The 22,732-nt window shown below is 38.8% G+C and overlaps 1 protein-coding gene across 3 annotated transcripts in view; it reads left to right on the top strand.

The window, feature by feature from the left end:
- LOC108442076 (solute carrier family 12 member 5-like) overlaps positions 1-18,846 on the top strand; it is a 97,783-nt gene extending 78,937 nt beyond the window's left edge. The window contains exons 22-26 of one of the 3 annotated variants that reach the window (XM_017721937.2): positions 818-943; positions 1,386-1,573; positions 3,870-3,884; positions 4,990-5,123; positions 5,436-10,712. In XM_017721937.2, coding sequence (XP_017577426.1) covers positions 818-943; positions 1,386-1,573; positions 3,870-3,884; positions 4,990-5,123; positions 5,436-5,527 — 555 coding nt within the window. In that variant the 3' untranslated portion in view covers positions 5,528-10,712. Of the gene's footprint in view, positions 1-817; positions 944-1,385; positions 1,574-3,869; positions 3,885-4,989; positions 5,124-5,435; positions 10,713-15,587; positions 16,097-16,177 lie in introns of those variants that run through there. The other 2 variants (XM_037536113.1, XM_037536112.1) reach the window with 2 other exon arrangements.
- Positions 18,847-22,732: the final 3,886 nt, after the last annotated feature.

Raw genomic sequence — 22,732 nt, 5'->3', positions numbered from 1 at the left:
ATGAAAAACCAACAGCAATATTAATACATAAACATTCATGTAAAGTACACTAGTGGGCTGTGAATTTAGGTGATTAATTCATGCTCAATAATTTGCTTAGCAAAGTCTTAACCCCTTAAAATCCCAGGATTATTACATACTAAGGCTTTTTATTCAGAGATTTTAATGCAAATTGGTTGCGCGGTTGTTGGGTTACAGACGTTCACTGGTGTGCCCTGGACATTTAAGGTCTTAATAGAGTGTCTATTGTGCATTTTTACAACTAATAATTGATTTTCAAGTACAAAGACCTTAATAAACCTAATATTTTCCTTTAATATAAAGTGCCCCCCGGAACTTCAATCTGTCCTTAAGTCCATTCATCTACATCAGTTGTATGTATTTACTGTTGTTCTAAAATGTGGAAGGTGTCCAGACTTTTGACTGGTATTGTATTCCATTAATCTCATTAAACAACTTGTAATAATCCCATAAAGTTTCGTAATGCTGGCAAAAAGTTAAGTCATATCAAAGCATTCACTTTGTGCCTGTGTAGTGTATTACTGAATAATCTTTTAAAGGAAAAAAAAGAGAAAATATGTTGCTAGTGCGTTTTATACATCGGTCCTAGCTAATTCACAGCCTATATTTGTTTTCTTAACAAATCAGAACACCTTCTTTAACCTTTTTTTCCTATTTCTTTTGTTCCAGTTGGTTTTACTCGAGACAAATGCCTAATAATTGTTTTTAATAGTAAAGCTACTTCTAAATAATAACCTAAATAAATAAAAAAGTGAAACTTATAAGAAATAATAAAAACACTGATATTTGCCTTTAGATTCAAAGCATCACAGACGTGTCCCGTGGTTCCATCCGCCGAAAGAACCCATCTAACCTGCATCCCCAGAAAAGCATAACCGAGGAACCAGCAGGGGGCAGCATGGAGGAGAAAGCAGAAGAAGAGGTAGCTCTGGCCTTTCTGTCTCCTTTTTTTCTCTCTTCTTCCATCTCTGTTATCCTTCTAGTCATCCACTCTACACCTGTTTGCCATTTGAGCTGATCGTGCTGTGTTCTTCTCTCTTTGCCGTTTTTATGGCCCTGTAGGTGACAGTGTGGAACTGTGTGTCTGCAGTGGAGAAAGCAGCTCTCTGAGTCATTTCTGTCCTCTCACTCCCACTCTTACTCTCTCTCTCTCTCTTGAGATGTTACCTTACCAATTTTTTTCTGTATTTTGCCACACTTTTTACTTCATGGTAGTTCTTGTTTTCTGCCTCTTTCTCTGTTGCAGTAGCTTCATGTGTACTTAATTTATTTTTTTTCCCTCTCAAAAATTTTCCTCTCTGCACCCTTTCCTTGCTCCACTTTTCTTCCTCTCTCAGTCTCTCCGTCTCTCCCGTCCTCGACAGGTGCAGCTCATCCAGGGTAAGAATGCCACGCCTACCCCCACAAGCCCCACCTCCCCGGCTTCACTAAGCGTGGGGGCAGTGACCCCTGGAGAGGAGGTGCAGATGACCTGGAGCGACGATATAGATAAGGGAAAGAATCCAGCTGTGGCTAACCCAGAGACTGTCAGAGATATGTTCAATATGAAACCGTGAGTGCAGCTACGGAGTCACTACACCTGAAAAATGCACTTCAGTTGCATGAAAGTTATTTCAGTGCTGCTGTTTTTCCTTCTGATCGTCTTTCGCTTAAAAGTCTTCATAAAAGAAGCAAACGTTAAAAGAGATCAGCTCCAGCCACACAATCTGTTAGTCACAAATCAGACAACGGGGAATCACTCAAAGCAATAGTTTGCCCAAAAAAAAGCAAATGTGTGCAAGAAATTAAGTTGGGTTTTGAGTATTTCGTTGTTAACTGAGGTTATAAGGTTAATGCAGTCTAATTTAAGATTACAGAGTACACACAGGGCTCTGCATGATCTGTTGGTGTTTTTTGTCTTTAAACAGTCCTAGGGCCTTTGGTTTATCAGACAGTTGTAGCACTTTGACATGAGGGTAAATCTCCAAGACTTGTCAGGTGCAGAGCTTTAATATACAGCACTGTGCAGAAGTCAGAGACCACCCTTTCATTTGTTACATTTCCAGTCAAAACAGCCATTAAGTAAACGGTACTCACTAAACATAGTGTCACATTTGTGAGTGTTTAAGGTGTCCATTCTTAATTTAGTTACACCTTGCATTTTTTTTTAGAGACTTACTTTGTTTTTTAGTGAAATTTGCAGAGATATTATTCCTCCAAAAAAGTAACTCCAAACTGTATTTTTTGCTTCCCTTTTTTTTTGTCTTTGCTTTTCTCAGTAAGGGCTTTGTGACAGCTACACATCCTTTCAGACTCTTAGCGTTGAGTTGCCTTCTCACAGGGGAAGGATGGATAGAAACGCTTATGGATTTTTTCAGATCTAAAACAAGAGTTGAGCTTAATTTTCTCCTCTCTCTCAAAGTTGAAAGCTTTAAGTACGGTTTATCTGACAGATGGTGACAGTTTTGGTGGTCTGCCAGGTTACGCATGTTTGTTAGGAGTCCCATTTTGTCTACTTCTTTTACATTACTTTGTTAATATCTCCAGTTTTTTAAAACTCCTGTATTTTCTTTTGAACTTTCTACTTAGAACTATCTCCTGAAAAATGAATCACTTGTACTTAACTTGGTCGTTGACTTTGGCACAGTGCTGCAAGTGAGTCAGAGTAGACAGGATTATAAAGGACTTTTTCTGGGAACTTTAAAATCATTCTGTACTCAAAAAACAGAAACACTATTACTAACAAATTACAGTAGGGAGTTGCATTTGTTGTGTCTGGCCTTGATCTAATTAAATAGACCCCTGATGCTAGCATTCAGTAACATGTGATATGGATTACAATACATAGAAAAAGGCACAAAGACAAGGAGCTAATTTAAAAATAATTTCAGTAAACTTACTGCATATGTTTGTTAGAATGTCCTAGAACCTAGAGCCTAGAACTTCATCAGTAATGTAGTAGAATTCTCACAATGAAGAGAAGCTATGGATGAGGAATGGCTTCTTTTAGGGTGAAAATAGCTTCTTTTATTACAGCTGACAAATAGAGGAGTTTTAAATAAATACTTTATGTTGCCTTACTTAACTTTGTGAGATGTGCCATGCTTTAAGACAAAGATGCAGTGGTTATGTGAACTGCCATCTGTCCTTGGTTTACTTTATTTCATGTGCAAATTGTAAAACTGATTTTAAGATCTAAGCCTGTTATAAAGGCTGTGCTTCTGTTTCTGAATGAAATAGAATTGACCATGACTGAACATCCTAGTTTAAATTCTGGGGTTGGGAGAGGTTCGTGTGGAATGGAGAACTGGCCTCAGGGCCTACAGTGGTCTTAGTTACGGTCTGCCAACAAGGTCAGCAGTACTGTGGAGAAAAAAAAATCAAAAGAGAAAACCAAACAATTCTGGAAACTGTTTATAGCAAAAGCAAAGCTGAGTTGAGCTGCAAGGCCCAGACTATAAAATCAAACAAGCAATTTCTTGGCAGTCTAACTGATACAAGCTGGTATGTTTTATATAACTTCCAATCAAATGCTGTGCATTCTTCAGAATGCGTTTTGTTTGTAGCTGCTGATGGAATAACCAAATGGTCAAATGATTGCCTCCTGTGGATTCTTAGTACTTTATTATCACAAGAAAATACTATTACTGCGTAATGCAGGGTGTACCAAGCACAAAAAGACCAAACACATGTTCCAAGAGCCCGAAGATACCACATTTGTAGTGCTGCATGCTGTAGTCTTTGCACACCCACGAACACAGAGCCTGTAACGTTTGAACTCCTAATGTTGTCCTGTGGGCAGTATGTGTGCTATTTTGTTGTGTAAAGAACCCCGAGTTCATTCTTGTTCTCTCCTGGTCATGCCTCAGGGAATGGGAAAACCTGTGAGTACCCTTTCATGTTAATATTACACCCCTTCTCCACACCCTTTCCCCCTTTCCCCTTGTCTTGCTAACATTACCCACCAATGTACATCCCTACACTCAAAAAAAAATGTTGGGTTCAGAATAACCCAATTTGGGTCATATCCATAGCCCAGCGCTGGTGCTCTGTATAACAGAACAGTGCTGAGTTAAACTGGCACATTTTCTGGCATATCTGTTCCAGCCTGTAAAAAGAAGATGACAAACTTTAAAATCAAACAATGAAACTCATGACAAACATTTTTCATTCAACAGCAGTACCTTATTTGGTTTGGTTTAGGTCAGCTAGGTTAGCTGTGTGACTCAATTGGTAGGTTAACTGCAATAAAATTATTACACAGGTAATGTCAATGTCAACTTAAAAATGACCTAATATTCTGCTATGAAGTTCGAAAAATATCATATCTTTGGCTACAACTATCAGTGGCACTCCAGTATGACAGTGGAAGCAGGCATTATAGTGAATGTCATCCAATAGTCTCACATCACAACCACGAAAATACAGTTCATAATAGTTTTGCCTTGAAATAAAACACCTACCTTTACTAGTTTAAGTACTAGTCATGGCTGGAGCCACAGCACTGTAGACATAACCAAGCCAACAGGCTCAACCCAGCGTTTGGGTAGAAAAAACAACCCAGCAGTTTTTAGTGTGCATGCACTTTTCAAATTCTCAAAAAAATACATGTTGAACTGCATACCACAGTTGTGTAACCAATCCAATCTCAAAATACGATTCCAATCATGTTTTTTTGTTGTTGTTCTTTGGGTTTTTTGAGGGTCTAATAGAGCATACTGACACAGTATCTGTAATAAACAATAGGATTTATTGCGCAGGCTGTGCCAATATGCACTGATAGCACTTAACACTTTGTTTACTAAGTCACTCTCCTCATTTAGCATACAACAAGAACTGTTATGCTAAAAAACCCAAGCTTAAAGCACAAAGCAGCAATCAGGAATTTTCTTGCTGCAGTTTTAAAGTTTCTGATTTTGTAGTAGAATTTTTTTTAACCTCATGAAAAGCACCACATCATAAGAGTTCTTTCCTTTATTTATTCTGCAGGAACCAGTCAAATGTGAGACGCATGCACCACGCGCAGAAGCTGAATGAAGTCATTGTGAAAAAGTCACAAGAAGCAAAGTTGGTCCTACTAAACATGCCTGGACCTCCCAAAAACCGCACAGGCGAGGAGAACTGTATCCTTTCTCTCATTTTTTAAAACTCCCTTACTTTCTCTGTTCACCTTCAACTCTGCCTGTGTTTGATTTATCCGGCTTTTTTCAAAACACAGTTGCTGTATCAAAAGCAGATTTTCTTCAACCACAACTCTCCCGGAAATAGAGTTGCTGGACTCAAAACAGACTTTGTTTAACAGAACTCGCTCGTAGCATCTGTCACTAAAGCTTATCCAGATTTCATGAAAGAGCGTTAAGGGAGCATGTGATTGCACTGCACATGAATCAGTTTCAGTGGCCAGTTCTGCTCCTTGACTCGTGATCTTTTTATAGACATGGAGTTCCTGGAGGTGCTGACTGAGGGGCTCAATCGGGTCCTCCTCGTGCGCGGTGGAGGACGTGAGGTTATCACCATCTACTCTTGAAGGGCAAAGTTCACCAAATCTTTCTCATCCCATTTTCCTACTGCATAGACTGAACACCCCAGCGTCCACAGACTCCACCATGAGCAATATAGCCCCAGCACATATCAGATGACTTTGCACTACATAATTATAGACCTCCTTATTACACCAGCTTAGTAGTCATTCTAACTTGACACTCCGTATTTGTTACTTGTTTATCCTCATCTAGATCAACCAACAACTTCAGCCATGTTCAGTGGTTTATGATAGCGTGGTTGGGTAGTTAGTACTCGGTAGATGTTTGCTACTACCTTCTCTACTTTCTGAGGACTGATATTCCAAAGACAAATGCAAGCCCGACTACTCCTGTAATTAGTTAGACCCAACCAAATACCATGAACCGATACTGTACTGAGAAAAAAAACTAACAATTTTTTATGCTTTGTGTATAGCAAACAGCATCCGGGTACAATTTAATGTACAGACTTAATTTAGCTACAGTAATTCAAATCAAAGGTTTAGTTAAATACAGTAATTCAAAAGACCAGTTGAGGGTTAAAAACGTCTTCCAGTGTTTTGTTAAATGGTTTGTGAAGCACTTTGAATTTAAATTCCCAGGGTATGTGTGCGTGCTTGACCTAACTACTCAGAAAACCTTTTAGAACAGACCCCTGTGGCTGTCCATACATTGCCAATAACCATTACATATTACCGCTCTGTCAAGTTGATAAGGAACTATGTAGGATTTGTGTGAAAGCAATGGAGGCAGAATGTGTGCGTGTGTCTGTTGCTCGTGGTATTTGTCATTGTTTCTGCGTACCGCTTCTTGGGAGCTGGTTCCACAAGAGTGGCAGTCCAGTTGAAATGATAAGGTTAGAATTTCACAGATTAAAGATGATAGCAAATTATATGCATCAGCACACTGAGATATGTACATACTGTAGTATAAATACATCAAATATTATTGCTAAAAGTACTGAGACCACTGTATAAATGAAAATTATATAAAAAAGATATAGAGCAAATTCAAAATGTCATAAAGCAAAGTATCTATTCTAAGTTTAACAGTATTTATATTTCAAATATTTACCTACAGAAAGAATTTCTGAATCATCAGCATTTTTGAATGACTAACATCATATCAGCACCTCTTGCCAAATACTGAAATGTGATTTGTGCCATATGGACAGAAAAATTTGATAGGACCTTTCTCTTTAAATCTACGCTTTACTATACTTTAAATAGGTGAAGGAGACAGGGTGTTTGCTTAGCCCATGTGGGACACTGCACAGAAACTGTATCATGTTTGATTTACAAAGTTGAAAAGCCAGTTTTATTCTCATAATGTGCTAACAGGATCACGTGCCCTGCCCTTCACTCATTTTATGTTGTCACAAAACTTGCCACACTGTCTACAGTATACAGCGATTTCTCACACTTTTCTCTATTCTTATAAGGATTGTCTTATATTGCTAAAAGATTCTATGTGGAAGCATCATCTGTAAGAGAACCACAGACTGCTTAAATACTGCAGAACATTGATATATGTTTACTTAAAGTAGAAGTAGATATAAGCAAAAGTACATTTATCCAAAATATAATCTTATTTTTTGTATAAATACAACCAAGAAAATATGTTTACTGAATAGACTAGTGAAAAAAATCTCTCTCTCTACGTATATATATGAATATAAATATATATTTGTTGTCTTGTGCATAATTGTGCGAGTGAAGGACAAACTAGTGCTACGTTTTCAAATGAAATCCAATTGCATTGAGGATGCTGCTACTGTCATTGTGTAAATATATCACAACAGAAATGAAAGAAAAACACACTGTAACTATGATTTGAGCAGTAAGCGGGTTGACATGAAGAGCACTATGTATTACCAGGCTTATGCTTAGTCTAGCATATGCAATGCAGTCTCGATTGAAGGTGCCAGTGTATGGCTAGGCTTAACTTGTCTTATAAATCACCCAATCACAGGGTTTTGGGCACTTTGAGTCAGAGTAAAAAGCTGATTTGTTAGGTCTATAGTTTACCACACTATTCTATTGTATGTCAAAGGTTTGCACTTTAATCATGTGTTTGAAAGAAGGCCAAATGAGAGGCAGTTTATAACTGACCTTAGGCAAACAGCAAGGAAGTCATTCCACTACTTTTCTAACAGTTTTGCTTGTCGCATTAACAATCGGTGAATTTGTTGGTGAAAATACTTTTATCCATGATTTTTAACCAGCATAGCTAAGTGCGTATAGCAAAAATACTACCTGTCATAATAGTCATTCAAGTTACAGTGAAGAAAACTGTGAGAAAACTTGGAAAGTGTTGGGGAATCATTTCATGTGTAATCTGTATGCACCTCCCAGTTTTATGTTATTTATTTTGTTTTTATTTATTTATTTAGTGGCATTTAGCACTGGTGCATTTACCTTTTCTTTTTTTCTTATTTATTTATTACATTTAAAGTAGCTTCCTTTTAGTTCATCCAATAGTTGCTACCTAATTTACAGAGCTAGCCTGGGGCTGTTGAATTATTGTGTAGTTGCCTACCATAAACTATGTCTATCTTTCAATGAGGGGCTTTATCTTCCTAAATCTTTCTATGTATTATCTCGAATTTGTGTGGTACACAGCGTGCCACATCATACAAAACTGTTTTGGTGACTGCCAATATTTCTTATGTAGTAATGATATGCACTTCATTATGGATCTAAAAGTATTCTCATCAAACCAAAACTCGAGTTTCTAGAAAAGTTCTCTTCTTAGTGAAACACAGAACAGCTGAAATTAATGCTACTCACACTGATGCTAAGGGCTCTCCTATATCATTTCACTACATGTTACATGACTATGTTATGCTTAGGACTTGGGATGCGAATTTTGCCAAATTCTTTCGACTGACCAGTATTAGTCTGTGATTAATCGTTAACCGACAAACCTAAAATCACAGACACGACCCATGAAACTATGTTTATATGAGCAGAACTCTGGGCTTTATTGAAATATTTGAAGTAACAATCAACACACGTCCGGTTTTGAAAATTAACAAACATGATAATGTCATTTTTCACACATTCTGAAACTGATGGACTGCAAAACTGCATTATTTTTTAAAATCATAGCCTGATGGATTTTCTGCATTGTGTGGATGCGTTAAAAATCACACTGGCCAATCAGAGGCTCTGTTGTTGTGGGTGCAGCTCAAATAAATGTGCATCAAGATGCTGGTCTGGCTTGTAGCAGAGCTCAAAAGCTTTATTTCCCAAGCAACTGCTGACCATAAAAATGAAGAGGTTAAAGAAGGGCTGAGAATGATGTTGTGTACATTACAGCAACTGTATAAATGTTTGTTTTTTTGTTTTTTTTTGTTTGTTTATTTAAAGGTTATTTAGGTGAATCATAGTTTGTCCATGCCCACAAAGAATGAACTCTAATGAGCACTACTTTTTAATGAGAAGCAACAAGCAGAAGAAGAGCTCCAAGTTAACCCCGCTGAGGTACAAAAATGCCTTTGGAATTGTTCGTTATACATGTATGAGGTAGTGGTGGAGCTCCCCATGTTGTCTTCTTCTCACATTTATGGAGTGTTTAGACAAAAATGATCAAACTTGGTGTGGAGGCCCCACTTCAAAAAGTGCATCCGTTTTTTTTCGTCCGAAAAAACTGTACTTGGCAGTAGTTTTTGTTGCTTTTAAGTTTCTTGTAATGGGACTGACTACATAGGTTAGCTAACAAACACATTTGCAGGCTACATTCAATGGACAGAATATGATGTTGTTGAAGTTTCCTTTAGCACTGTGTCATGTAGCTAAAATTGCTAGTTGTGATAGTACTGTAAACTGCATTTAGGGTGGTTTAATCTCTGCTACATGCCATACCGTTAAAAATGAGTAAAGTAAGTAATAAAGTAAGGCTATCAAACATAATGCGCTATTGTGCCCTCATGGGTCCAATTCAGAAGTGGTCCTTAAGTTAATTGAAAACTCTACCTACTCAAACATCAATTGTTTGTTGGAAACTGTATTAACTTTTTTACCTGAAGCACTAGTTAAACATTAATGTTTTTGTCGGTTAATGGTTAATCAATGAATCATAATTATCCCTAGTTATAACTGTACTTACAGGGATGGACAGAGATTGAAACTATTTCTAGACTGAAGGCTAGGCTTAATCTGTGTCCACAGAAGTGGCATCTTTTTTAACTACCAGTGAGACAGTTCTATAAACTGTACTGTTTCATCTGAACAAAGCAGACCAGGGCCTATATTCATGAAGCATCTCAGCGTAGGAGCATTTAGATCTTTTGATTAAGGGCATCATAAATAAGAGAGCCATCTGATCTTAGATCATCACTCCTACACTAAGGCGCTTTATCAGTACAGGCCCAGGAGTTAGCACTGTGAGGTGATTGAATACTATTTCAGGCTTTTGAATATAGTTGCTGTTTCTGTTCATTTCCCCACTACCCCCCACCCCCCGCCCCATAGTTTTTTTTTTCTAAATTTGGGAAAATTGCGTTTTAAACACTTTTGAATTTTACCATTTAATTCATGACTCATGCTTATTATGCAATGTTGACTCGCAGCCTTCCTGCAAACGAAAGCGTTTTCTACTGGTAGTCCAACGAGGTCACTAGAATGACCGGTTAATTAGATTTGTATTTTAATTACTTGCAGGTGTTTCCGAAGGTGCTAATGATAACTTATGCATGATTGCTGCAGAAAAATGCGAGCAAATGTGAGTGTGGTTTCAAATTACGTGTTTTATTCAAGTATGTCAGGGAGAGTCATTTGAAAGGAGTTAATTTGCTGATAATTACATAGGTGTATCGAGCCGGTGTAGAAGTATGGAGTCTGGATCTGGAGTCAATAAGGCTTTTTACCAATGCAATAATGAGCAGGCTAAAAAACTGTGGATTCCTAATTCAGGAAGGGCTATTCAGTCAGACTTCAAAGAGTACAAGTGAAGACACATCAGGAATTCCATCTGAATAGCATGTGGAGTTCAAACCCTTGGTTTAGAACATTAACACTCGTCTCCAAACTAAGCAGAAGACATTAACTTGATCAAAGATTAACCTGCACACTTAAAATGATGGTTCTTTAAGAGGTTCTTTAGTAAAAAAAAAAAGGTTTTATATAGAACTTTCAACACTTGCGGAAACCTTTGCATCATTAAAGGGTTCTTCAGATTGATGGAGAATGTGTTTTATATAGAACCTTTTTCAAAAAAAGGTTCTTCTATTGTTACAGGCTTAACATTATAACAATAAACAATGCAAAGTACCCTTTAACCATGCAAAGGCTTCTTTGAGTGTTCATGGTTCTATATAGAACCATTTTCTTTACGAAATAAACCTTGAAGAACCATTATTATTAAGTCAGAAATGGTCCAGTGACCTAAGCAGGTTTTTCTAGAACGGTGGACACCAGCCAGGGCCTGGAGATCTACCTGCTTGCAGAGTCTAGTTCCAATCAGGTTCAGCTGTTAACTTCAAGAACTTGTTCTCGATTGGCTGGATAAATTGCATTAGTGTTAGGTAAGGTAGGTAGGAACTAAATTCCAAGAAAGTGGGCCTCCGGGAAGAGGGTTGACCACTGTTCTAGAAGTTGAATGCTGGTCTGTAATCTACTACCTAGTATTAAAGGAATAATTATGTGAAAAATCTAATTAACATGATGTTCCACTTATCCCAAAAGCAGTCAAACCATTTCCAAATTTTCCTTCTTTAGTTTAGAACTGGAGCTGCTAAGCTAACTGTGCTAACACTAGAAGTCCAGCCAAACCATTTCCATAAAAACATGCACTAATATTCATACATTTGCTTCCAAATATGTCAAAAGGCTGGGTGAACTTCTTCTTAAAAACAATAGTACAGTAGTGTTGTTATACCTGATTTTCACATTTAAGCTAAAATTGGAGCTACACTATCATGCGCATAACGTCCTGCTTTTCAGTATTATTCCACCTTCATACTCTGGGTGGATGCGGTTCTGGGCCATGTTGTAAAATGGCAACATTTTACAAACGTAGCATTTAGGGGCAGTCGTGGGCTGGAGGTTGGGGATCTTGCCCTGTGACCGGAAGGTTGCCGGTTCGATCCACAGAGCCGACAGTCCATGACTGAGGTGTCCTTGAGCAAGACACCTAACCCCCAATTGCTCACCGGGATAGGGCTGCCCACCGCTCTGGACAAGTGTGCTCACTGCCCCCTAGTGTGTGTGTGTTCACTAGTGTGTATGTGGGGTTTCACTTCACGGATGGGTTAAACGCGGAGGTGGAATTTCCCCGGCTGTGGGATTAAAAAAGTATCACTTAAACTTAATACTGAAGGTTTGCTTATTGTAAAGGAGATAGAAGTTACGTATTGAGTAATGGTAAATGTACAAAAATTAGGTGCTGCATTCCATTTTGCAAAATTCCAGTTAAACAAAATGAAGTTCATAGTGAGTTATATGGTGTGCCAAACCACATCGATTTGTCTGTGTGACCTGTATTAATCCCTGGATGCGGTTTGCATTTTTTGGCATGTATTTACAGAAACGGCTTAGGTGACTATTGACTTCCGATGTTTATTTACGACGTTAGCCTATCAGCTCCAGATCCACTAAACATGTATCGACATGTCCTGATTGATGTATGTCGGTGAAGTGGATAATCATATAGATTTGATTTTTCACCAAACTCCTTTAATCAGAGTGGAAACGTTTGAGGAGCAGGTCATGGACCACCACTTTATACGTGCAGCTTCACAGGGTAGCGTGTACCTGCAGTTGCCTCTGCGGAACGACAGATTATGGAATACATGGTAATATTTTGTAGAGGATGGATGAGATTCATGAGTTCGCCTTTCAGCCTTTTCCTTCAGATCTTCTCCCTGTGTCTGCGTGTAGCCGTAGGTCTGTGTTTTTTAATGGAGTCTACTAGAACTTGATTCCCCCGTGGTCACTTCAGGTTTTGTAAAGACACTCGTGCCCTCAGAAACCTATGAATTCAGAAATCCCCACAATGTGAGCACTCGGCAAAAACTAGAACAAGAGAATTAGCATTTCTACACAGATGGCGTTTGTATTCTATCCTTAGAAGAGTAGTGATACATTTTGTATGGTAGTGTAATGTGGATCCAGAGATGCTGATCTTGGGTAGTGATGTAGGTGTTTTATGTTCTCTGTCGCAGTTCTTCATATTTATTTGTGAGCGTGCGCGTGTGAGAGGAGCGGTTCTAACAAAGAGAAAGCATGAGAGTGAAAAAGAAACAGTCTTTAGTGCGTGTGCGTGTGTGACTGTATGTTTGAGCTGTATTGCTGTAGGAATAAGACAGGCTAGGCCTTGGTGGTTAATTTTGTAAATATCAGAACTATTATAGAGTTATATCTTGGTGTAGCTGTTTAATTTCTGTCTCCATGCAAGTCTAATATTTTAAAGAAATAGAAATGTGTATTCTCTATTGTGTTCTACAAAGCATATTTAAAAGAAATATCTGAGATTATTGTTTTACCTGTCAGATGCTTCTACATTACATGGCTAATGGTTTCTCTGGACCATTTTATAGATTTGTCTGCACTAATGCAATAAATTGTCATTTTATTACACATATTGTTGTGGTTGTCTTTGTTCAGAGTGATTTCCCCCACATTCTTTGGTTTTATTACTTATTTCCCCTGGGGTTATAACATTTGTGTGTTGATTCATTTTCCATTTCCTAACCTCTCTAAATCCCTTAGGATTAAACAGGCTGTTTCTCTTACTGTGGTTTTAAGAAGAGGTGTGTAAATGAGCTCTCTTGTGATTGGCTGTGCTGAATTGTGCTTTATTAAGAAAGCAGTGCAACAGCTGAAATACTCCTTATAACTTCAGTGTGAATAGACGGGGCTGTCAGTATATTGCTTTTATCACATCAGTCCATCACAAAAACAGAATTGGCTTTTTTGGATTGTATGGACTGGGTCTATGCTTTCCATACAACATCAAATTGTTTTATTTAAAGAAATTATAATAAAATAAGGAGAAGCCCTACTGTTTCAGGTCTGACCCAAGTATGGACAGGTGAGGACATTTTCATTTTCCCACCAGTTAGTTATCCTAACCCCACCCTCTCACCTCTTATTTTGGTTTTCAAATTGTTTCTCTGAAATAATTTAGTAACAGATACTTTTCAACTCTCAGCCCTCCAAGAAACAATGCACTTTGGGCCCCTAAGACAAAAAAATTTGCGTGCCCCTAGTCTTCAGTAGAATTTTTGGGATTCAATATTTTAATGCTGTCTGTCCCGCTTTAAGTTTTCATAACATATTTCAACTAAACACATTTTATTTGAATACACCCGTTATTTCTTTAAGAGTATCCTGTTATTTATTTAGCACTTGAAAAAGACTTAAATAGCAAATATTGACAGGTTAAAAATTTATACTATACAACCTAACAAATTTTAATTTTTAATATAATACTGCCTGTAATTAACACACACTTCTTAGTAAGAGTAGAGGAAGATCTGAAGCAGTTGTTCGCAGCCTGTGGTCAATTCCTTCCAAGTAATCTCATCAAGCTGAGATTATTGTTCAGAGTTCATTTACACAGGCTTTATCAGCGCATGGAGCTTTAATGATGTTGTTATAGGGACTGTACTTTTAACAGCCGACAACAACACTGTAGGTGTAATAGACATATAATAATGAGTGCAATATAACTACATAATGTATGTCGTCCTTAAAAAAACACTTTCCCCTCAACAAAACAAGTCAAACATTTCAAATATTTTGCATTCATCAAGTAAAACAGGCCATGTGTTGCAAAGCCAGTAGTGTATTGGTCAATGCCACTACACAAGCTGCAAACAATAAATTAGGGAAACATTATCACGCTAACTTATTTTAGTCAAACTAGTTCTCGTATAATGCTTTAGTTACGTACGTAAATCTAATTAAGACCCATTACTTTGGACATGTCCTATATACTCCATATAGTCCATTGCCCAAGAAGCTCCTCAGCATTCTTTGCAGTTTTGTTGGTTTGTGTTAATTGTGTTACTTAATCAGTGTTTGAATATTTCTTTCATTAGTTCTCACAATGTTTTTGTGTTAGAGCATGTTCTGATGCTAAAATGTAAAAATTTGGGTGCATTTTACATGTTTATATTGTTCTTACCATGATAGTGTTTTGAGTTCAGGTTTACAGGTTCACACTAAAGCCAGGAATGTTATTGGCTGGTGAAAACCAATCCCTAAGCAGTTTCTGAACTCAATGGTGAAGGTACTTGAGGCCCTAAGAAGTGAGTTACTCTGGTCTTATCCATTGCTTCATTACTGCATGAAGAAATGGATCATACAATATGTTGTCATTGAATATGCAGCAGTTTGTTCATTACTGTGTGAAAAAATGCCTCTAAAATAATGGAGTTATTTTACAGTTAATACTGATATGGCACACAGATGAATACTTGCAGCAAAGCACAGTTAAGTGAGGGGGTTAACTTAACTAGGCTGATTCAGATTAATCTAACTATACTGACAGTAAATAGAACTTGGAAAAAGTGGGGTACCACCAGCTCAACTGAATCTATTTAAAATGACTTTGTTTAACTTCACTTGCTGGATTACTAACAAAGTACTTAAAACTCCAACATAAAGTTATTTAAGCTCGAACCTGCTAAGATTTTCAAGGCTATAAGTTTGCACTATTTAAGTAAAGTCAACTCATTTAGGCTTAATGTAACTTTTATACAGTGTTAAAATGTAGGATTGGCATGACTACTACTAATGGAAGTATTATGATGAGGGCTTTTTATAACGCCCGTTAGGCCCCGATTGGCTAATTGAATTTTCCCATCTGCAACACTGATGGTGTCAACTGTTCACTCTGTTCATTGCCTTGTAATAAAATATACCAAACATTGTGCTGGTGTACGAAAGCTGCTGAGTGTTCATAAATCTTCAGAACAGGGCCAAAGTGCGACTGCCCATCCCTGCAATTGAGTAACTGCAGCCAGAGTACATCAGCCTCTTAGCCAATAGCTTCTGCTTTGCTTATCAGATTAAATGAGATGAGAAGTACAAGGAGTCAGACATAAAAAGACTGATAGTAAGACAAGGGGGAAAACAGTGAGGGGATACAAGGAGCCTCATCTCAGAAACACAGACAAAATGACAAAAAATTCCGCTAATTTAAGAGTGCGGCTTCCCGCTCTGATATTTGCCCTGGAAGTAATGATCATTGTATTATATGCTGTCTTTGTAACCTACGATGACCACACCAACGCACTGCTGCAGACCAACATGACCAAGCCTATGGAGAACGCTGTGTACCAAGACTACCCCTTTTTTGCTGACATACAAATGATGATCTTCATTGGATTTGGCTGCCTTCTCTCCTTCTTTCAGCGGTATGGTTTTGGTGGAATGGTGTTTAATTTCCTAACAGCTACATTTGCCATCCAGTGGGCCATTTTGATCCAGGGCTTCTTCCATTTCTATTATGATGGGAAGATTCATCTGGGAGTGATAAACCTGATCAACGCAGAGTTTGCTTGTGCTGTGGTGCTAATCTCATTTGGAGCGGTGCTGGGGAAGACCAGTCCTGTTCAGTTATTAGTAAGTTTGTTTGAGATTCTCTTTGAAGTTTGTAAGTCTTGCAGTGTTAGTTGTAAATATCTGTTTCAATTTCATCTTTAGATCATGGCCTTGTTGGAGGTTCCTGTGTTTGGCGTTGCGGAATGGATTGTGGTCAAGTACCTGAAGATCAATGATGCTGGTGGCTCCATTCTCATTCACGTGTTTGCTTGTTACTTTGGTCTGGGTGTCACCTTCATCCTATACAGACCAAGTCTGAATGATGGTCATTCCAAAGAATGTACCAGCTATCAATCTGACATGCTATCTGTGCTAGGTACCTTATTCCTCTGGGTATTCTGGCCCTCCTTCAATTGTGCTTTGACCCTGAGAGGAGATGACCAGCACAGAGCCATCCTCCACACTTTTATAGGCCTGAGTGCCTCCACACTAACTGCTTTTGCCCTCTCGGCCATGCTCAACAAAAATGGCAAGCTCAGCATGGCCGATGTACAGAACGTCACCTTGGCTGGTGGAGTTACTGTTGGTGCCTCAGTGGACATGATGATCACACCTGCTGCTGCTTATGCGCTAGGGATGCTAGGTTGTACCGCTTGCATGCTGGGATATAAGTACCTTAGTCCTTTCCTTGCACGACGGCTGCGTGTGCAGGACCAGTGTGGCATCCACAACCTTCACGGCTTAACGGGACTTATCTCAACTGTAGCTGCAATTTGTGGCATTCTGTGGGCCAGTGAGGAAACATATGGCCCCAGCCTGTATGAGACATTTTCTTATCGTGCACCTCAGAAGGGAGACCCTCAGCTGGCAGAACTGCAGGAATTGATTCCAGGATTGAAGGCGGGTTTGGGCCGCACTGCAAAGGAGCAAGCTTTGTACCAACTGGCTGCACTGGGAAGCACCATTGCTCTGGCTGCTGTGGGAGGTATGCTGACGGGACTGCTGCTCAAGCTACCATATCTCGCCTCCCCATCTGATGAGTTCTGCTTTGATGATGAGCTCTTCTTTAATGTTCCTGCAGATTATAATCAGGCACCTGTGGCACAGGACCTAGGGTGTACAGAGACACAGGACAAGCATGTCCTGGGTAATGAGCGCAGTACCGAAATCTAGATTTCATTCAGTAAATAGACCAGGTATGGATATGAGTGCGCCACAAATGGTATGCCATCTGTCATTTTGGTAATATTCTATAGATCAGCACTGTATCCCTCAGCTTCATTGGTTTGACAGAATTATTGATATTTTGTATCCTTTTTGTGTTTTCGTCAATAAATGTTCTCTTGCTTGCTAAAATACCCAGCATGCATTGATTCCTAGAAGTAATGTAAAGTGTCAAGCTTCCTTCTGCATTCACCATCTAGCAGAAAAACTCAAGTGTCCTTCAAGTATCAGCACCAAAAGAGTTTTTGAAGTCCCTTCCACCTTCAAGATGCATCATCAAAAGGGTGTTTTCCTAGTTTTTAAACTGTGCAATCTCATTCAGACTGTTGGAGCACCACCGTACGAAGTGAGTAGGCAGGTTTACAACAGACAAAGAAGTGGTTACATTTTCGATTTTGGTCGATTTTGTCCCTTTTATAATGCAGTGTCGTGAGAAAATGCTTGTATGTGCACGATCTCCCTTACTCATTTGGTCAGCTGACTTATGGTGAAACAAACAACACACACCAATTTGTCCTGGTTTGTCAAATCTTGGAAACAGTCAAGCTCCTGAAGACACTGAAGAAACATGGTAACGATGTGGTTAGATTTGGTGAATGTTAACATATTTGATATGTAAAATATGAAATACAAACAACAACAATGGACTAGTGTACCAGTGTACAATTAGCACTGTGTTGGAGGGGCTGAATTGGAGTATGTTGGTGCTGTTCATTATACTATTGTTAACCACCCCTGTGTATCCACCCCCAAAGATGTTGAATAGGTTAACATTAGTCATGTGATGGTACAGCACGAATAGTGACCTCAAATCTAGCCATGTATTCAATAACATGTGAAAACATGACATCAACGTGCCAAGCTTTTATATTGTGCTACCAATTGGAATGCTCTCAAATAAGAGAGTGTAGCATGGGAGACTATAGCTCTCTTTTATGTGGTACAGCATGGTGCAGTTACAAATACAGGTTGGGAACTATCGATACACTTATTGAGTACCTCTGTCTGTTTCGCATAACAAAACTGGTAAGTAAGCAGGGTTCTGTGGAGGTTACGTGATGCTCATGTGATTTCAGCCTGCCTCCCAATTTTAACGATTTTACCCCGCATTCCCTCTCATTAGTTTTTCTCCTTACTTTTTTTTCCAGTACTTTCACTGCCTTAAATTTGGCATGATCTCCATGAGGCCCACGCTTGGGAAAAATTGGACAAAACAGTGCACCAATTCAGAAAAGTACTTTTTAGTCCAGCCAAACATTTTTTTTTTATTGTTTTGCCAAAAAATATTTTTGTTATATGTTTTGTATGTTCTGTCTCAGTGTTTCCCAGTCCTGCTCCTGGAGGCCCACTGCCCTGCTTTTTCATGCGTTCTCTGCTTCCAACAGTGCCTTACTGAGTTGAAGTGGGTGTGACTAAAACATTTGAGATGCTGTTCAAAAGTGTTATTTGATGAATAAATTAATTCAAACTTATCTTACCTTATTATTTCTGAGTGTTTATATTATATGTCTGTGCTGTAGTGACAGCTATTATTGTTACTACATAATAACCGATGCAATTCTGACCATTTTTATTTGGCACCTTGGGTAATGATTGGGTGATTCGGGTCAATTTCGGACAAGATTTTATTGTCCTCCGGTCAGTTTCAGGCTCAAAACATGATGATGCTGTTCGGGTACCCCAGTGAGAAGGGTAAATAAATTCAACGTGCGTGTTTATGTACGGTATGGTTCACTTCTCAGAAGAAATTATGACAAAATGTCTGATCGTGGGTTTGTAATCGTATCATACTGCACTACTGGGTGAAAAAATAGCATAGTCTTCCCCTGTGTTAAATTGCCCTTGGTCTAGTAATACAACAAGAAAAATTGTTACTCAGGGCCAAGATGCAAGATGCCGTCCCAGGGCCTGAGAAGCCGAAATGGCCCAGCTTCTCAGCCAGTAACATCTGATTTCTTAATGAGACAAAAAGAGAGAAAAGCACATGGATGAAGAAACGGAAATATAGACAGTATGACCTAACAGACAAAATAAAGAAAAATCACACAAATTTCATTGTGGCTTCTTGCTATGGAATTTCCCCTTAAGTCACAATTATGGTAATGTGTATTGTTTTTATGTGCTATGATGACCATAACAATGCACTATTGTTTAGAATTTGAGGAGAAGATCAATAGAACAAGAATATTTCCTATATTTTTTTGGATTTGTGAAATAAGGAAGCCCTAAAGGGCCGTGGATTTGCTTGTTTTTTTGTTTTTTTTTACTGTGCAAATTTGTTTTCTCACATAAATGTTGTCTTGACAAAACAATGTCTATTATGTTGTGATAGTGAGATAAATGACTCGAGATCTCAGAAAAACACTTGTTTTGCCGGGGTGGGGGACATAAATATCAGAAAATTTCGAGAAAACTAATAAAAACAATCCCATATCACTGAAAAGGGAATGTATGGCCCTTAAGGGCTTCTGTGGTTAAACATGCCAGGTTGTATTAGGGTTTAGGATCTGGATTCAAAGCATTCTGCCCTTTTTCTTTGCAGTATTAATTCTGTAGTCCTTGCATGATTTAAAGGGGGGCCCTGACGACTGCTTTGAGAACAACTGAAAAACATATATAAAGTTCAGCCAGTGGTCAATTGCTGCTTAATCTGCACCTTTGTTGTCTGTGGTTAATTTACAGTGAGACTACTCATATAAATGAAAAATGAACTGTTTAAAATAAGTTTATTAATTAATTAGGTCAAAAACACCTTAAAATATTCAGTAAGCAGCTATAACACAAATAAACAGGGCAACAGTGTCCTGTTGCTTGCCTAATAGTGAGCCCACATTCATCTGGACTGCTGGACCTTAACCCTGTATTAATTAATTCTTCAGCCTTGTATTATATAAAGCCAACTGGCATTTGGAAGATGCAAAGCCACACAAAATGAAAGAAAAATCCCTGGGAAAATATAATAGTATCTATATGTTCATGGTACTCAACCCCTGGGGTGCTAGTCTTCAGTACTCCTACTACAAACGTAGCCACATGTAGACTGCATGATGAAATGTATTTGCTTGGAACGTAAAGAAAATCACAAGCTATCATCAGACAGAGTTTATTGGATAAACTGATCATTATCTGACTAAGGCCTAATATCCCTTAATAACATTGTTTTCTAATTCTGCTCCTGGGGACCCACTACCATGCATAATTACAACTATTGCGTGCCTCAGCATACCTGATCCAGCTCATGAAAGGCTTGATAATCAGCTGATGAACTGGAGGATGTGCGTTGAGGCAGGAAACAGCTGAAACTGTGCCAGCCAATAGATTCTGAGGGTAGGGATTAGGAAATGTTGTCTAATAAAAGGAAAAGTAAACTCTACCTTTTTGACCAGGCTTTACTCTTAATGTTGGAATATTGCTCATTCATGAGGTCAGGTACTCATGCTGGATGATCAATACTAGATCTCAAATTCACTCATCGCAAATGTACTTGATGGAGCTCATTCTGTTGGCAATGCTTTTCTATTGAGATACAAGCTGTGTGCTTGTGTGTGCACCTTTAAGGGACAGGGTTTAATGTGTTTTAGATTTAGATTATGTAGTATTCTGTAGCATGGAATAAGACCTCTTAGCCTACAGGGTTCAACAGAATTCAGAATTCTATATGATTTCATGTTTTCATTCATAACCATAATGCATTACAAAAATACATCATACAACCATTGGAAATCCCTGCGGTGTCAACCAACGTTGAGTGCCTTATCACTTTTTCATAGTCTTATTTATACATTGAACAAAATAGTAAAGAAAATGATTGATTATGAAATTGATTATTCAGCACTAAATGGACATAAGAGAAATGGTGCCAAACCAAGATAAGCCAAACCGTCTAGAACGGGTGTCAAACTCAACCAGTGAAAGGGCCATTATTAAAAAATCTCATCAAATCTCTGGGCCAGAGAAAAAAAAGGTTGTATTTCATTTTAAATAATGTTGTGCTATAACCCAACCTGGCCGTTGTTTTTTTCAAAATATGTAAAAACTTCAACAGCACAACATGGACACAAAATATGCCAAATGTAAATGTCCCCAGGAGCTCGGTCTTTTAAAGCTACCTATTTGCTTGGACTAGACACCTGGCATCCTTTCTTTGCTGCAAGTGCATTAAGACTTGGGCTCAATTTCTGAGAGGCTAAGCTAACGTTAAGTGATTATGTTGGTTACACTGCAGCTGAGATGCATTTGGTGATATGACTGGTGTGTAATTGCGTAACATTGTGTAGAATTGAGATGTAACCACTGTCCCATAGATTGCTGTTGGGGTGGGGAGTCAGAGTGCACATTACGTTGCAATGCATGCTGAAAACTTTAGTGCAGCACACTATGAAACTTCTTCTTCTTTCAGCTGCTCCCTTTAGGGGTCGCCACAGTGGATCATCTGCCTCCATCTTGCCCTATCCACAGCCTCCTCTACTTTCACACCAAAATGAAACTAGCTAACAGAAAAACAATAGGATTGTGTCATGGGCCTGATCTGGCCCGCAGGCCTTGTGTTTGACGCCTGGCATCTAGATAGACAGGTGCTAACTTTAGCTGTTAGATAAGACGTTTGGCTTCCTAGCAGGAAACTCTCACTTCAAATATTAGTTCAGGGCTGCTTTAGGAGATGAATAAGCCTCTTTAGCTATAACAGCTATAACAATGGTGGATGAATTCACCTATTAATGGCTTTGTACTTAAATTATAGGACTCAACCACTGTGAACCCAAATCTCCACAAAAAAGGGTCAGCTCCTTTTAAGGAGAATTGCACCAACTCTTAAAATTTCTAAATAATTTAGTCCTTGAGATGTAAACCAAGTCACTCAGAGTGGCTCGACGTAAAGCAGTTCGTTGTAGAGGAACTTACTGATATATACGAGGCGTTGCCATGTCTACAGCACAAATATAGCCACTTTATTTACTAACCCCGCGTCTTCTGACTTTTTATATGTCATGTTGAAGATGGTAACGAAGGTGGTAAATCTGAAAAGATAAGTTTTCTAAGGGGTTATCATTAGCCAGCTAGCTTAGCTTAGCTTAGCTTAGCTGGCTGTTCGTGAATAGCGCTCGTTTGCGGCAACAATTCGGTTTTTGTTTGCCTGGCCTCAGCCATGAATGGGTTCAAATAAATGGGTTAAAATACATTTTTGTCATAAGCTTTTCACAAAACTATCATAAATTCATATTGGCCATATCAGCTTTCTGACAGGGAGCTTTCATAGGCATTCAACTCTCCAGACGTCTGGTTCCTATCGGCACCGCTGTGACCACTTCTGACTCGGCAAGTTTCTCAGTGACAGGGCATGTCAACCAAACCCCGCTGAGAGGGTTAATCGTGCGGAATTTTGAAACGTCGGTGGCGTTTCCCTTTAACCACGCTTGCGTCCCTCCTGCCCTCGGTTTACACCTCTGACCGACCGGGGCGATCCTTGCAGTTTGGATCGGGAAACCCCGCATA

Source organism: Pygocentrus nattereri, chromosome 29 (assembly GCF_015220715.1).
Source record: "Pygocentrus nattereri isolate fPygNat1 chromosome 29, fPygNat1.pri, whole genome shotgun sequence".
Taxonomy (NCBI): Eukaryota; Metazoa; Chordata; class Actinopteri; order Characiformes; family Serrasalmidae; genus Pygocentrus; species Pygocentrus nattereri.
This window is presented reverse-complemented; position numbering and strand designations above follow the sequence as displayed.